This window comes from Lepisma saccharinum, chromosome 6 (genome assembly GCF_977018435.1).
Source record: "Lepisma saccharinum chromosome 6, izLepSacc3.1, whole genome shotgun sequence".
Lineage (NCBI taxonomy): Eukaryota > Metazoa > Arthropoda > Insecta > Zygentoma > Lepismatidae > Lepisma > Lepisma saccharinum.
Genome location: NC_139234.1, coordinates 17538129 through 17555106, shown reverse-complemented (window position 1 = coordinate 17555106; position 16978 = coordinate 17538129). Strand labels below are relative to the sequence as shown.

General features: G+C 37.7%; 2 protein-coding genes across 3 annotated transcripts in view; one reads left to right on the top strand and one right to left on the bottom strand.

Annotated features, from left to right (window-relative positions):
* The first annotated feature begins 209 nt into the window (after positions 1-209).
* LOC145989256 (intraflagellar transport protein 22 homolog) lies at positions 210-7179 on the top strand. The gene is made up of 4 exons (XM_083124577.1): positions 210-419; positions 1561-1733; positions 4459-4658; positions 6806-7179. Exons 1-4 carry the CDS (start codon positions 381-383, stop codon positions 6961-6963), a joined length of 570 nt encoding a protein of 189 aa, XP_082980703.1. The 5' UTR covers positions 210-380; the 3' UTR covers positions 6964-7179.
* A 6036-nt stretch (positions 7180-13215) lies between these two features.
* The window catches only part of Git (ARF GTPase-activating protein GIT1), a 53655-nt gene continuing 49892 nt past the window's right edge, over positions 13216-16978 (bottom strand). For both annotated transcript variants that reach the window (XM_083123591.1, XM_083123592.1), the window contains 2 exons: positions 16001-16258; positions 13216-14038 (listed from right to left, as the gene is read on the bottom strand). In XM_083123591.1, the coding sequence (XP_082979717.1) occupies positions 13841-14038; positions 16001-16258 (456 nt within the window). In that variant the 3' untranslated portion in view covers positions 13216-13840. The remainder of the gene's footprint in view (positions 14039-16000; positions 16259-16978) is intronic.

The window sequence follows — 16978 nt, the reverse complement described above, 5'->3', positions numbered from 1 at the left end:
TAGATTCTTATGCAAATATGCTGAATAAAGAAACAGACAGACACGTCTCTGTTCCTTTCTCTAAATGAAATATGTCCGAGTCTGCTGCCACTCCCTTACTTTAATTTTGAACATAGGTCTGCACTCTGCAGCATGAAAATGAATTTGATTCTCTATTTCATTGCTGTATGATTGAGAGTGTGAGTAATCTGTGAAGTGTATGTTCCCATGGCAACATGTGCGGAAACGTTATGAACATTCCTATAACAGAAATACCATTTTTATAAATGATAGGAAAAATAGATAAATTCCATCCAGATTTTTGAGTGCGAGTGATTTATGATTAGGAAGACGAATATAATTTGTCGTTGTCAGTTTCAAGTCAGCTCAGAAAATTAGAAATGTTCAAAGTCAAGGTGTTAATGTTAGGTCCTTGTTGTGTAAGTATCTGTTTCCATATGTTTTTTGACGTGTGTAACTATCATACCCACGTATAATATTTTTCTTAGATATCTAAAAAAAGACCAAAGTGTATCTAATGTATTGGGAAGTTAGTAATTTAGGTAACAGTTTCATACATCGGAGACACATTTCTTCAATTTTACACAAAAAACGACTTACGGAAATTAGTTTGTCCATGGTTTACAACGTTCATCGGGGTATTTCCTTTCATCGTGGAATATATTTGACTGGAAATTATGTATTTTTCAAGAGAAATATCTCACCGAAGCAAAATTGCCATTGCTTTCATTTGCTTGCCTTACGACAACCGGATGCTGCGTACGTTTGATGACGTAAGCCCCTGTCAGTGTTTCAACCCCCCTTTTTTATTATTTTATTTTACTATGCTTGCCTAACGTAACCAAACCTAACCTTATCGGAAATGGTTCGTGGGGCTATCAGTCAGCTACCGTGCATAATGGTTCGTGGGGCTATTGGTCAGCTACCGTGCATAATGGTTTGTGGGGCTATTCGTCAGCTACCCGTGCATAATGTATAATTTCCACCGGTGACAAACATGATAGTAGGTATTTTTTGGTGCAGAAACTTGAAACACTGCATATCCACGACGTGAGTCAAGATGTGCCCGCCATATTGTGTGTTCTGGAAGCGAAGAAAGGAATAAAAAAAGCACTCAGAATGTGAAAAATTGCGTTTGTTTTCGTGTAAAAAGCATAATGGCACCTTGAACTATGTTATGCAATACACAATTGGTAAGTACAAACCATGCGAAACACAAAATATCCAATTTTAATGTGTCTCCGATCTATGAAACTGTTACCGTAATTTATAGTAAGTAATTTTTAAATCGGATTTGAAATTCGCACTATAAACTGCTTAACCATTTAGCTTCCTTTCTGTGGATTGGCTGACTTCAGTTTTACCATAAATTTTCGAAGAGTTTCGAAAACTAGCGCAATCAGAGATCAAACCTGGGTCAATGTCAATGATCTTCTCAAGTGCCCTCCACCGACACATAGTTAATCAAATTTACATAAAGCTTCCTCTCACCCTCCACCAAACAATTTCCACTTCAAGCGCTGGCTGTACCACCACACTAAATTTATTGCTTGATTCCAGAGTGGGAAGTCAACAATAGCTAATTTCCTGGCAGATGCCACTGAGACTGTTGGAGGAGAATATCACCCAACTCAAGGAGTGAGAATATTGGAGTTTGAGTCTCCAAACCTAAATGTTAACAACAAGTATGTGAAAGCAGAAGTAGAGTTATGGGATTGCAGTGGTGATCATAGGTAAGTTCTCCAATTCATTATTATTTGTCTTTGACTTTGTGTCTTGTCCATGGCTGAGTAGCAACACACAGCTTGGTTTTGTCAATCTGTCACTATTTGTACTGAAGATACAAATTATAAGTTCTTCCTTTATCATGTATATAAAAATAAATTTACTCTGCATAACCAATGACATATTAATGGAGAAGAATTTTCCTCTCAACATAGGGAATTTGGAAGCGATGTGCAGTAAAACGGGCAAAAAGGAAATTTCCATAGAAGTTGGAAAAACATAAACAAAAATAGTGAGAGCAATATGCAATTATTTGGTCAGAACCAATTTCTTCTACTTCATGTCACTTTCTAAATGCAGCTTAATTGGCTATTGATCTCCAATATCTACTATCATTGATGTCTTCTCTTCACAAATTATTATTATTATAAAATACATATAGTATTATGACTTTGGATAAGTAAAAACTCAACTCGGGGACTTCAGAGGGGTGTTTGTTTGTGACTTTTTATTTTTGTCTAGGCAAGCATTGTCCAATACTAGTTCCTGTATCCACACTCATCTGTAATAATCCAGTAAAAACTATCTGTATTAAACTATACTGTAGTGATAGTGCCAGAAGAAAATGAGTAGACAGAGATGGGTGGAGGCACTCACACTTAACATATCCTTAAATAACATAGAAATACAGGCAGGCATATTAATTTATCTATTTTTTCTTGTTAGTCAAGAAAGGGGGTGGGGTGTTTGGTCTGGGGTCATTTACCCCCCCCCCCCCATTTTGCACCCCTCTGTGGCACAATCTCTGGTATATTATAATATAATTTGCTCCTGCTAGCCTGTTAACTTAATTAAGTATGTATGTTATCCATTCACTTCACCATAATAAGTAATATTTTCATAATATAGGTACCCAATAAAGTTCTGTCAGATTTTGACCCCTGCAAAGCCAAGGGCGAGAACATGAAGTACATGGAAAATCAGAAATAGTCACCCATCAGCAAGGAAAGCTCAACGAAATGTGAACCAAAGAAGTCACCAAGTCCGTGGTTCACTTCGTCGAGGGTTTGGAACCGTCGTTCTCTCAGATTGTTATTTAATGAATGGAACAAATGGTAATCTGATGGTGCAATGCCCAGGGAATATGGTAGCTGCATTCCCAACCAAGTCGGATAATGGTGTTAACATGAGGCCTGCTTCGTCTTGAAGCACAATGACACGCTTGCGATTCACAAGCCCTGGCTCGACAGTTTCAACCTTCTGTTGAAGCAGTGGTGGTTTTGGTTGTTTGGGAGGAGGTTCATGTGGTGCGAACCAATGATGACAGTGCCGTGCAGTATCATAAAGAACCCACTTCTCACCTCACATCAGCACTCTGTAAAGAAATGGATCATTATCCTGACAAGGCAGCAAAGAAACACAGGTATTGGCTTGTGTCGCTTTCTGAACCCATAGTCCCACTTTATACCATTTTCTAAGCTGATAGAGGTGCTGATGAATGGTTTCTGCACTGCATTGTATGTTTCTTCTAATGCCTCAATAGCCACCTTTTCAGGGCCTCCCCGATGGTGCAGTGGTAGCGTTGTCGCCCTGTAATCAAGGGGTCCCAGGTTCGATTCCCGGTGGAGGCACATAGTGGTTCAGATCCCACTATAAACTGTAGGTCCAGTCCCGATTAGCCTTACTGTGCATAAAGTGGACTTAAAACACCAAATAAATCAATCAATCAATAGCCACATTGAGTGCCTCATTGTCTATGACTTGGGGATATCCCGTACATGGTACATCCTGGAAGGATTCATCACCTTTCTAGAATTTGGTATACCACCGTTTACCACATCTCTGCTGAATGCCTGGCATATTTTTTTACTAGCTATAGTCCCAGTTTAAAGCAAACAGGCCTACCTTCCTCTTATCTATCTTACCTCAGAACGATAGGAGTAGGGGGCATTTGCAGTGCCACCCCATAACTAACTAACTAACTCTCTAGCCTTCTTAAACCCGAAGGTTCATGGCTGCAGCAACACAGGCCTTCCATCTGTCCCTATCTTGAGCAAGATCTATATACTCTTTTCCATCCCTACCGATTTCCCTTAGGTCCATCTCGACGTTGTCCCTCCATCTTCGTCTTGGCCTTCCTACTGGTCTCTTACCATCAGGTTTCCCAACAAGAATCCTGAAAACTCCTCTTTCCTCTCCCATTCGTGCCACATGGCCTGCCCACCTAAGTCTTCTAGATTTAATTATTCTAATAATGTCTGGACATGAATACAAATTATGTAGTTCTAAATTATGTAACCTTCTCCACTCACCTGTCTCCTCATCCCTTTTAGGTCCAAATATTTTCCTAAGGATCCTATTTTCAAATAGGCCACCCCATGGAAATCCAAAATAACTTTATTAGGTACCTTATACAGTAGAACCTCGATTTTACGTTTTTTAGGGGACCAAGCTGGAAATAAACATAAAATGTAGGGAAAATGAAAAATTGGGGAAAATTTTGTAGTATTTTGCTCTATTGGGACCATGTATATTGAATGTATAATGCGGGAAAATTAATGATGGGGAACATAAAATTGGGGTTTCACTGTAATTGTAAAATTAACAAATGAAAATAAATATAGTGAACAGTGAAAGAAGGGAATTTTTTTGCCATGAGAGGGTAATTTAACAATAACAACATTACAATCACTACACATAACAAGTAAATTAATGATGTGATCTTACTTTTAGATTTGAAGCTTGCTGGCCTGCTCTACAACGTGATGCACATGGTGTAATTTTTGTGTATAACCCAGATGAAGATGGTCATGCCAAGGAGCTGGAGATGCTGTATAATTATTTTGTAACTCAAGCAGCTCTTCAGTATCAAAATTGTGTTGTATTTGCACATTACAAGCCTACTACCAGTGACAAGTACACTGAAAAACTGTGTAAGTATATGTCTATATATGTACATACATATATTTGTTATCATAGATCTGACTGCTTTCAATTACGTTCTTTATAGAAATTTTCAGAACTGAAAATTTCCTGTATAGAAGTACCTTGCTTCCTCTAAGGAACTTATACCAGTTTTCAAGTTCTTCTGGCCTTGCCTTCAATCAACGTGATACAGGCCCACCAGAAGTACATTGGAATTTTACAAGAATTGTATTCATGTATAATAGCAACTACTGAATATAAATATGTGTCCGAACCATCTCATCTGTGCTTGATCTATTCTGTCCTGAAGCTTCACCACCCCCACTGTCTGTTGGATCTCCTCATTCCTTATTCTATCCCTTCTAGTCTTCCCCAATATACTCCTTAAAAATTTCATCTCTGTTGCCTGCATCTTTCTTTTGTCTCTCTCTCTGTCATTGTCCAAGTCTCTGCTCCATACGTAATTATTGGCATATAGTATGTGTTATATATTACCTTCTTGCATTTCATAGGTACATCCCTGTTCCATATTAATCTTCGAATGTTTTGATAGAGTTCACCACCCATTTATCCTCTTCTGTTTACCTCCTCATCTATTCTTCCACTTCTCTCAATTATGCTTCCTAGATATTTGAAGCTCTCCACTACCCTCAACATCTTTATTCTTGGTTCCTCTCTGGCTCTGTTTCTTGTTGTTATTAGCACCTCACTCTTTTCTGAACTGAATTTCATTCCTGCTCTGATTTCCTCATTCCAACTATCAAGCTGTCTCTCTATTATTTCTTCCCTGTTCCCCCTTATTACTAAGTCATCAGCGAAGAAGAGGAACTTCATCTCTTCCTCTTCTTCTTCACCTCTTTGTTAATTGCATCCATTGCAATTATGAAGAGCAGTGGGGAAAAAGCACTTCCCTGTTTTAGTCCATTACTTATACTGAACCACTCCGTTTTTCCCACTGGTGTCTTCACACAGCTCTGGTTGGCCTTGTATGTGCTCTGCACTCTACACACTATCTTTTCCTTGACTCCTTTCTCTCTTAGAGCCTTCCAAATCTTTGCCCGACCCTGTGGCCGAGTGGTTAGCACATCGCGCTGCGACGCCAAGGGTCCCGGGTTCGAATCCCGGTCGGGCTTGGTTGTTTGTGAATGTCCATTCATCAATTTCATCATTTCATCACTCATCCCCATCTTCGCAAATTAGCCAAGAGGCACAAAACGCGAAGTAAAATAAACTAACTCAAATCAAATCAAATCAAACCTTCCAAATTTTTGTTCTGTCCATGCTATTGTATGCCTTTTCTATATCTAGGAATGCCATAATCAAATCATTTTCATACTCGTAGTGCCTTTCCTTTATTTACCTTATGGTGAATATCAGATCTACTGTTGATCTGCCTCTTCTAAAACCATACTGGTCCTCTATCATGTTCAGCTCTGTTACTTCCCTTATTCTTTTCTCTAATATTTTCCTGGATTGCTTATTTAGGTTACCCCATATTCACAGCCATGGGCGTCCGGAAGGGGGGGGCCACGGCCCCCCCCCTGGAAAATGAATGTGTACCTAAAAATTATATATTTCACACATAATTTCATTTCAATCACAGTAATTTATGTTAATTATTATAAATTCGTTGAAGAAACATGATAATTTCAGACTGAAATAGTGTTTTTTGAGGGGGCATCACTATTTTGGAGGAAAATATGTGTCCTTTGCCCCCCCCTGGAAAAATATAACCTTGCTTGCCCCTCCCTGGGAAAAATTCTGCGGACATCCATGTTCACAGCTTCCCCTCATATCTGTTTGAAATCTATAATTACCTACGTTTCGGAAGCTGATTCTGACTAGCAGACAAGGTGCAGCCTTGGCCACTGAGAATAATCCACATTATTCCAAGGCAACAATTTCTCACTCTCCATAATAGACTCCGTCCCCAAACATCGTGTGTCCATGGACTGAACTATGATTTATTAGATTAACACACTATCCTGAAGATGGAGGCAGAACGTAGGTAATTAAAGATTTAAAACAGTGGTTAAAAGTCCAAAACTCGGAATAAAAATCAAATAGTTCAACTATTATCACAAATTTAATTCTGACATGCTTCACATAATTCTAGGATTCGGTTCATTGAACTGTGATTTTTTTCTTTTTTCAGCCTCAACATTCTCCCGAGTAAACCAGGTGGAGATCAATTTGGATGAAGATGGGAACAGGGCAAGGGTGGATTTCAACAATTTCCTGACAATCGTTGTCGGGAACATGAGGGAGAGGAGGGAGCAGGAAGAGTTGAATCTCATGAATATTAGAACCTAGCTTTGCGCATCTGTTTGTAAATATTGCTTTTTATTTTAATATGTGAGTTTTCATTACAAGCAAATTAAAATGTGAAATGTTCCCATGGATTTTTTTCCACTATTGAATATTAAATTTAGATGTAAGTTAAGATTTGAAAATAATGAAACAATGTAAGAAATATATGGAAAATAAGCAGTGTTAGGCTAATTTTTAAAATTACTATTTTCAAAGACTTTTATTTCAGTAATTTTCTGAAATGTTAAGCATGGCTCCATCAGGGATCAAATTTTGGTCTTCATCATTCCATGTCAATGCTTTACCACTGAGCTACCAAGCCAACCTCTTGCCTCCCCACAATTTAAATCTCTGTGAAATCTTCACAATTAGCCAAAAGTGACAGAAAGTTGAAGTAACAAATGATGATTATTACACTGTATTGAAGAGTAACTCAAAGAGTTTCCTTACATGTTTAGTGCAGTTCGATGTGGCTTCCGTTTGTTGCCCTACACACATCTAATCGATATTCCAATTCTTGCCACACATGACTCATAACATCAGGTGTAACAGACTGGGCAGATTCTCTTTTTCAAGTGATGAATGTCGTTGAAACAATCATGAAACATGCATTGCTTGACATAGCCCCAGGAATAAAAATCTAAAGGCATCAGGTCTGGCGATCGTGGTGGCCATGCCTTCCATCCACCTCTGTGGAAATGTCTTATCCAGAAACTCGTGAACAATTTTGTCATAGTGTGGAGGAGCACCATCTTGTTGAAAGATGACATCTTCACCTTCATCTTGAATTTGTGGCATTGCATACAATTCCAACATGTCAAAATAGTTATAACACCATTAAGCCTTGTTTCCATGATTATGAAAAACTAAATATGCTGACCAAGGCAGTAATTTATTTTATTAAAAACATAAACTAACGTAACAGTTACAGTATAATGGGAGATAAAATAATGTTAATGAGTGAAGGACTAAATATAGGTTCCAGTCTAAGCCCAGCATTGGCTAAATTGGTTATGATTGAATGGGAAAAGAAAGTGATAGAAAAGGGAGGTGACAAAATAATTCTGTTTTGCAGATATGTGGACGACTGTTTTGGCATATGGAAGGGAACGAAGAGGCAGCTTGACATTTTTGCCAAAGAAATTCAAGATGAAGAAAGGGATATTATTGGAACTTGAAATAGAAGAAGACAAGTTAAGCTATCTAGATATATTGATGAAAAGGAAAAGAGGACAAGAAATTGAAACCGCTTGGCATCAGAAGAAGTGTGCAGCAGGGGTATTCTGCCACAAAAGAAGTGATGTAAGTGAGGTGACAAAAATAAATTTTATAAAGAATATGGAGGACAGAATCAAGAAAATATGCATGAAAGAACGTGAAAAAGAAGGCAAAATAAATAGCCTATGGAAACAGCTGGAAAAGAATGGCTATGAGAAGCAGGATAGACTGGACATAAACAGAAGAAGTAAGAAAACGGGCAGGGGAGAATTGGAAGAGAAAGAAAAAGAGGAGAGAAGGTTTGGAATAAGGAGTATGGGGAAGACCACAGAAAAGATATGCAAAGTGGTTAGGAAAGCGGGAATTAAAACTTACAGGAAGGGAGGGAGAAGCATCTTAGGAATAGCGAGGAATGCTAACAAGAAAAAGGAAAACAGAGAAGAGGAAGAGGAAGGGATTATCTACGAAGTAAAATGTAAAGAATGTCAGAGTGTGTACATAGGAGAAACGAAAAAAAGGCTGAAAGACAGGTTGAAACAACATAGGGATGATGTATGACTTAAGAGAGAGAGAAATGCAATATTTAAACACACGAGAGAAACAGGACATGACATAGAGTGGGATGAGGCTAAGCAGATAGGAAGGGAGAAGAGAATGCTAGTGAGAAAATGGAAGGAAGCCAAGGAAATAGAGAAGAAAGGTGAAGAAGACACAATGAACTGGAATGGGGGACTGAAGTTAAACAAAGAATGGATGTTGGAAAGAGTGGAAAGGACAAGAGAGAAAGAGGAGAGGAGAAGGAAGAAAAATGAAGGGAAAAGAGCGTGAGATTAAAAGTCCAACCACATTCTATATGGAAGTAATTGTGTTTAGCCTTTTAGGTGAAAGTAAAGTTGGCAAGTGAAAGTTCCTAACAACTTTCTAAATAGTCTGGAGGGAGTAATGTTTGTGTATATATAATGGCCTTTTGTTGTATCTGGTTACTTTTGTACTTGATACAGAGTCTGAAGAAGACCTTGCTAGAAGGTGGAAAGTTACGTTACTTTATGTTTTTAATAAAATAAATTACTGCCTTGGTCAGCATATTTAGTTTTTCAAAGTAGTTGTTTGATGTCACTGTAGGCTCCACAAAGTAAAATGGGCCTATAACTTTATCATGTGTGAGGGCACACCAGATGTTCACCTTAGGTCTGTTATGTTCATGTTCCATGTAGGCATGAGGTTGTTCATTAGCCCATATTCTGATGTGATATCGATGAACATGACCAAACATATGGAATGTTGCCTCATCACTAAACACAATCTTCTGTAAGAACAGACCATCATTGTCCATTTCACCAAGCATCTGCACAGCAAAATCAAATTGTTTGGGTTTATCGGTTGGGTGGATTGCATGTAACTGCAGTTTGTAACCTGTAAAACGGAGACGTTTCTTCAAAACTTTGTGAACTGTTGTCTTCTTCAGACTTAGATTTCAAGCACAGAGACACGTCGATTTTTTGGTTGGTCTCCTTAGGCAGCTCTTCCATACAGCTTCAACAGACTCGTCACTAACCAATGGCCTCCCAGAACGTTTTGCATCCAATAAACTGCCCGTTTCCTTAAGCCGGCGATCCCACCGGCGAATGTCATTTTCATGTGGTGCCTCTTCATTGTACACACGATGAACACGCATCACATATCACATATTCAAATTTTGCAAGCCAAAGGATGCATTGAACTTTCCTCTGCACCATCCAAATCTTGACTGAAGGAATGGCATGATTTACTTCACTGTCGCTTCGCTATGCTTCTGAAACTCTGAGTTACTCTTCAATGCAATGCATGACTTTACGGACATACTGCATTTTTTAACAGAATAACCATTCCTTATGTTACTTGTATACGTAGAATGGACCACTATGTAATTTTTGCTAATACTGATAATGACATTTAGAGATACTGATAAATAAGGTTCTACGGGTCCAATATAAAATTGCAAATTCTCTATTAAGACCCTGTTTCGTTAATGCACCTTAATATATGTAACAAAGTAATTGCAATAAGCAGTTTATACTTCATTTGCTGTTTTCATAGGAGGTTTGTTCTGTGAAGAGAAAGTGCAAAAATTTATATTCTGTTATGATAAATATCTAAACAAATATGGAAACTACGTAGAAAGGTATGCCAAAGGGAATGATTCTGATATACAGTGCAATCTAAATTTTACATTTTTCAGGGGCAAAGATGAGAAATTTGAGAATGAGAGGAAACTTATAACATTTGGCTTTATTGAAAACATGAAGAGTGAACCAACATTTGGTTTACCAACAGGTACAAACAGTTTAGTATTTGGTAGGCTCCCCATGGCTTTCTTTAATGCAGCCAATCATTGAGGCATGCTTGCCTTGCAACAAGATAACGCAAAGTTCAACTTCGATTTCATGAAACCAAACCCTGACAATCTGTGCTATAAGTTCCAGCCTAATCAAAAATGTCTTGTTGCACAGTTTTCTACTCATAATGACCCACAGATTTTTCAATGGGATTCATATCAGGGGAGTTAGGTGACCAACGAAATCTCAGAATATCCATGTCCATGAACCACTGATTAACCATTAACCAGTGATTAATTGTGATTGATGGCATGATGTATTGTCATCCTGGTAGATGAAGTAGTCCATATTTGACCCAGGAAAGTGATCTCTGGCTGTTACTAGTACTTTGTGCTGTAGAATGTAAAGATATTTTCGAGAATCAACTGATCCTTCACATATCTCCATCCTTCCGAAACCTTTAGCTGTAAAGCAAGCCTCTACCATTACTCCTCCAGAGAATTTCTGTCTCAGAAATACAATCATTTTGAAGTTCCTCACCCTTTCTTAACCACAACTTCACTCCTGCATCGGTTCCTAGAATTATAAATTTCTTTTCATCTGAGAAAATCACGTGTTTCCAGTCATCTTCAGTCCAGCTTGCATATTGGCTCACAAACTCACGGCTTGCTGTGCTGTGAACCTGTGTCAACTGCAGCTTCTTACACATTTTTTTTTTCTTTTTAATACCCAATTCTCGCAATCGAGACAGTACACTGGTATGACAGATCAATTCCAAGGTCCATTCGCAGAACAGACGCAATTTGGCGGGAACTCAGTCCTTGATTCGTCAATGCTGGTGTTTCTATTTTGCGATCTGCCCTAGGTGATTTTTTCTTCCTTCTGCCACAATGTCGTCGGAGAGATGATTTGTGATGTTCATTCTGTTTTTTAATAACTCTGCCTGCTGTTGAATAATGAATTTTCACTATTCCACCAATCTGACTCATGGATTTGCCTTCACTATGCAAAGGAAGGATTTGCCCTTGCTTACGAAGTGAAATGTCACATCATGAACCCGTTTCATCTCATTCATAATTTCCAGACAGCAACAATACTATCACCAGACACTGTTGAAACAATATGCAGACACCACAATCAATAAAAAGTCACCACGTTGTCAGTTAACTCCGATAAAAAAGCTCTTCACACACACAGACTTTTTACGCCTTCACAGCAACTGCTTTCTCATAAAATGAATGGGTGTACGATTTCAGCACCATCTGCAGGGTGTACTAACAATACAGAAACAAGTGACTAGCACCCTTCATGGGTGAAAACGTCCCATACAACCCAGTAGTATTCTACTTTCATTTTATATGCCGCTGTTACATACTGATATTCATGAAAATTGCTGTGAAGATGATGTGTCGCTATTATTTTTTTACAAACTGTAATCAATTGATGTCTTTAAAACATATATTTTTTTCAAAAAAATTAAAAGGAGTGTTTTTGAGATTTTCAAAAAAATATATTTTTTTTATGTTTTGAAAAATTACAAACTTCTAATGGCACAGTCATGTTGCAAAGTTCATTAAAAGCAGAAGAGAATGATACTAATTTGAGCTCTCTAGGTCAAATAATTTCAAAATGTCAAATTTTGAGATTTTTGCTTTTTTGAAAGCTAACTCAAAAACTAAGAGCCCAAAAAATCTGAAATTTGGCAGTTTTTGTCCTCTGGATAGGTACAATGAATAAACAAAAAAATCTTAAAAATCGGAATCCTAAAGGTTGAAAAATACTTTTTATTGTTTGATTTGACATAGAATGATCCATGTGTGTGTGTGTAAAATATACACAGCGGAACCCGGATTTTACATTTTCCCACATTATACATTCAATCTTGATGGTCCCAAAATAACAAAATGTTATAAAATTTTTCTCGATTTTAAGTTTTTTCAGCTTTGCCCTTTAGAAACGTAAAATAGAGGTTCCACTGTACATATAAATATAAAAAAAAAATATTTTTTTAAATAACCTAATTGGTACTTACTTTATGAATACATCTCGTTTTTAAGCTGTGATGTGATATTAAGAAATGTTTGGAACCATGTCCAGGAATTATGACATTAAAAAGGGTAAACAAAGAAGATAGAATCATGCTGGTGAGTGTACAAGATTTGACAACCTATTTTTGTAACATAAATGTCAATACCGTTTCTTTTTCTAAGAGAGAATTATTGCAGTCAGCTGCAATATATTAATCAATGAACTGAATGAAGTATCTTACTTCCTTCGCACAGACCTCCATGATGGTGCAGAGTCCAAACTGACTGAGGTATGGGAGGAATGTGAACAGCACATTTCACCCCATCATTGCTGGTCTAATAGTGCCCGGTCAGCACCTTTTAAAAGCTAAGGATACGTGGAAGTAGCAGCAACCATGTGAACATTTCCCTGTCAATACATTGCCACCAACAATATGGATACCACAAAACTTATTTTCAGGCAATGCCTTTGCAAAATGTTTAGGATCAATACATTCTCGGCTATTGGTAATTTCTATCCATCTGCTCCATGGTGGAGTGGTTAGCACAGCACACTATGATAACAGGGATCCCAGGTTCGAGTCCCAGCCAGGGCTTGCATGTTCATTTGTAAGTGTCCCTTCATCAATTTCATCATATCACTCTTCCTGATCTTCACGATTAGCCAAAAGTGGCAGAAAAGCAAAGTAAAATACACCAAACCATTCATTCATTCTATCCATCGTCTATCAAACAAGCTATCCATACAGCTCACAGGAATAAGGATTGGTTAATGAAAGGTGTTTAAACCCTACTGTAAAAGCAAAAATATAAAATAAACTAGCAAGAAACATGATATATTTTAACGAAAAATCTACACATGTAATGACTTACGACAGAAAATAAGATATTCACTCAAGTATAAAATTATTGAAATTTCAGTCTTTCATTACATTTGAATATTATATAGTATCTGAAGTAACATACAACTGCTTTAAAATCTGCTTCATTTCTACAATGAATTATATATATATAACAATTTCTACTAAGTTATAAAAGTTCTATTCTACAATAGTTAACATTAAGGCAAGGATATTGGAAGTTCACTTAGTCATAACATTAGGGCACTATATTCATATATACATACATTTATATATATAGAAATCTTAACTTAGTATACTGTTCAATTGTAAAAGGCACTTGATAAGACAGTTAATAGGAAGACATTCTCACTAGGAAACATTCTCCAGAATGAGGTAAAAATGGTTACGTCTCATAGCTCTATTATCATATAAAGAAGGCATTATTAACTTTCTAGTTTGATTATGCATTTAGGAGAAATCAACATTGAAACTTAGTAACCAGTTGCTTCGTGGCTTTTGCAATATCGTATGCACATGAACGAACGCGCTGGAGGAAGTATGTCTGATCAACGTGCGACAGATTCTCAGAGACAAGGCTTTTGCACTCACTTTGCAGCCGTGACGTGTTTATGTTCAGTTCGTTGATAGCTGTCGCCACCACTTCGTCCTGGATCTTCTGTAAAAATAACAATAAATAAAGGTTTCAAGTAGCTATCAATTAAGTTGTGACAAAGATAAAGTGTAAAACTGACTTTTCACACACCCATATTCCACCCATGCTCTTCAATGCATCTAGTGACAATAAAAAATGAGAGCTGAGCTAACACCGACACTAATGTATTGGTATTGCCAGATTATCCACTAAATAATATAAAATGCATACAGTAAAACCCTGATTTAAGTTTCTTTTCATTTTACATTCTCCTACGTCACATATTCCATCTTGATGGTCCCAACATAGAAAAATGTTAAGAAATTTTCCTCCATTTTGATTTTTTTTTCCAGCTTGGCCCCCTGAAAAATATAAAATGGAGGTTCCACTAACTGTATTTAATTTTAGAGCAACAATGTGTGGCAAAAGTGAATTTCATGATTAATGATAGCTGTTTTAATGTTCTTATAATCTATGTAATCCATCTAATATTTAAAGCAGAACTCTGGTACATTGATATGGTATAATTTCATCATGGTGCCAGCTAGACAGGGCAGCATCTACCTTCTTTTTCTCTTATTACAATATTTTAATTGTTTGTCTTTTATCATGTTTTGGCTCAAACTAGGGCTGAACCGATACTCCTCACCGATTCCCACCAATATCAATGCCGATACTTGCATAAATCCAGTTTAAAATAACAAAGGTTAGTACATCAATTCCTTTAATGACATTAAATAACTCCCAAACTATTCTCATGCAGCATTATAACACTTTAAAATGTCTCATGACATTTGGTAATTTTTTTTATGTGAATTTTTTCTAGACCCAGCGGATGCAAAGAAAGAGGTTTTTGAAATGTTGCAAGACTTTTTAAAGTGGCACTAGCCCAAACCTTGCCCGGTCCCAGGAGGAAGCCACATGGTATGATGAAAGCTAGGGGAAAGAAAAAGTAGGTGCAAAAAGTAAACAGGTTTTTGTTGGATAACGTGTAGGGGCGACCTTTGTTTAAGATAACAATGTGTCACCCTCATTTACATGTGAGGTAAACTGCATTTACTACCCTGGTAAAATGCATTTCTGCAAGCCAATTAGGCTCTGGCATCTGGAACTACAGCCAATATAATCCTGTGTGTTTTGTCCTGGTGTGTACTAAGTGCCGCTCTTTTAATCTTGCTAGTTCTGAGTGATGTGTTCATTTTAACTATGGTAAGGGTGTGACTATGTAATGTGATGGGTGCAAATGGCCCAAGTGCTGACGCACACCCTATTTCCATTTCATTTCATTCATTGGATGGCATGTAGTCAGTGCTGGCTTTCAAGAGTGGAGTCAATACTTTTTTTCAAGTAACTCACCACCTGCCCTTCTGATGCTGGATGAACACTGGAATTTTGTGAAAACCAGTCAGGCACTGAACCCAGGACCAGCAAAAGTGCTAACCGTTCAGCTATGGAAAAGCTCAAATTTTCAACATTGTATCAACATGTCTCCTTGAGTTTGTTGTACCAATCACAAATTGTCTTCTCTGTAGGTGCTTCTGTTCGATGTTTCGTACGAAATCTCTCTTGTACTGTCACAACTGACTCACATTTAGTGAATTCTAAGACACAAAATGCTTTGTGTTCACCAGTGCATGCCATGTTTGCCTTAACTGCTTTACACTGCCACCTAGCGGCTAAATCTACAATTACGTAATGGGAACTATTACGAGTGCAAATGTGGAGAGATTATATACTGATATGCACCTTTTTGCTGTATGTGTTATAGGTAATGCACTATAAATGTTTGAAACCCTGGAGGGAATTATGAATCACACTGTACAATGTGGGAAAATGTAAAATTGGGGTTCCACTGTATTTTTTATTTTTAATGTTCATTATTTTGACTTTTTCCAAGTCTTAGTGCCCTTTCCCCTGCAATTTGGGCAGTTTTTAGTGTCTAGAAATGCAGACTCTACTTATCATCTGGAAACCCATCACAATTACCTGAGGGAATATTGCTGTCAGGTCACTGACAGCCTGCTGGATCTTCACTGCGCAGGGCTTGAAGGCTTCTGGCTTGTTCTCCTGCATCGAGGTCCACAGTTCCTGGATGCACTTGGTGATGTAGTCCGTTCTGCAGACGACGTCCTTTGCAGGGGGCAGCACCTCATCCCGTCTCCTGTGCTTGCTTGCCTTGGAGTGGGAACTCAGCCTGTGGACCATTGGCTTCATGAAGCTATCACAATCATTCGGGTTTCTCTTCTGGAAAACAATAGAATTTTTACTATGCCTTACACAATGTAATATTCAGTAGCTATATTTTTTGACAACCTAACTTGGCAAGAACAAAATTACCAAAAAATGAGGACAGATGTCACTAGAGTGGCAGAAGTAGTTAGTTTCCTGCCTGAAACAAACTGAGCCTCTGCATGCAGAAATAAGCTGGCAAAAGAACAAAATCCCCATACGAGCATGTGTACATGCTCACCACTAATAAATGAACTAGTATAATTGTGGTGAACATCAAAATCTTTATTCTGATACTTTAGAATATATAAAATAGGATTTCAAATATTTAACTGGTATAAATAAGCCGATTTTCTTCCTTAATTGTGACACTGACTGGGGCCAACCCTAGGCAAGTATGAGGCCTATTATCAAAAATACCCAATGGAATCCTAAATAGTAAGAATGATATTTAATAAACAATTAATTTATATTCCATATTATGGGTGACTAGGGTGAAGGCTAGAAGGGAGGGATAGAATAAGGAATGAGGAGATCCGACAGATAGCGGGTGTGGTGAAGCTTCAGGACAGAATAGATCAGGCTCAGATGAGATGGTTTGGACACACGAAGAGGATGGGTGCAGAAAGACTGCCAGTAAGAGCTTACAATGCACAAGAAGTGGGAGTAAGGCCAAAGGGGAGACTGAGATGTTGGTGGAAGGAGCAGATAGCGGAGAATATTAGGAGAAGAGGA

What these genes read in the sequence shown, in the direction of transcription:
- LOC145989256 (XM_083124577.1), top strand. Translation starts at nt 381, where the DNA reads ATGTTCAAAGTCAAGGTGTTAATGTTAGGTCCTTGTTGT. An exon ending in GATTGCAGTGGTGATCATAG is followed by an intron (nt 1,734 to 4,458) that starts GTAAGTTCTCCA and finishes TCTTACTTTTAG; the next exon opens with ATTTGAAGCTTGCTGGCCTG. An exon ending in CAAGTACACTGAAAAACTGT is followed by an intron (nt 4,659 to 6,805) that starts GTAAGTATATGT and finishes TTCTTTTTTCAG; the next exon opens with CCTCAACATTCTCCCGAGTA.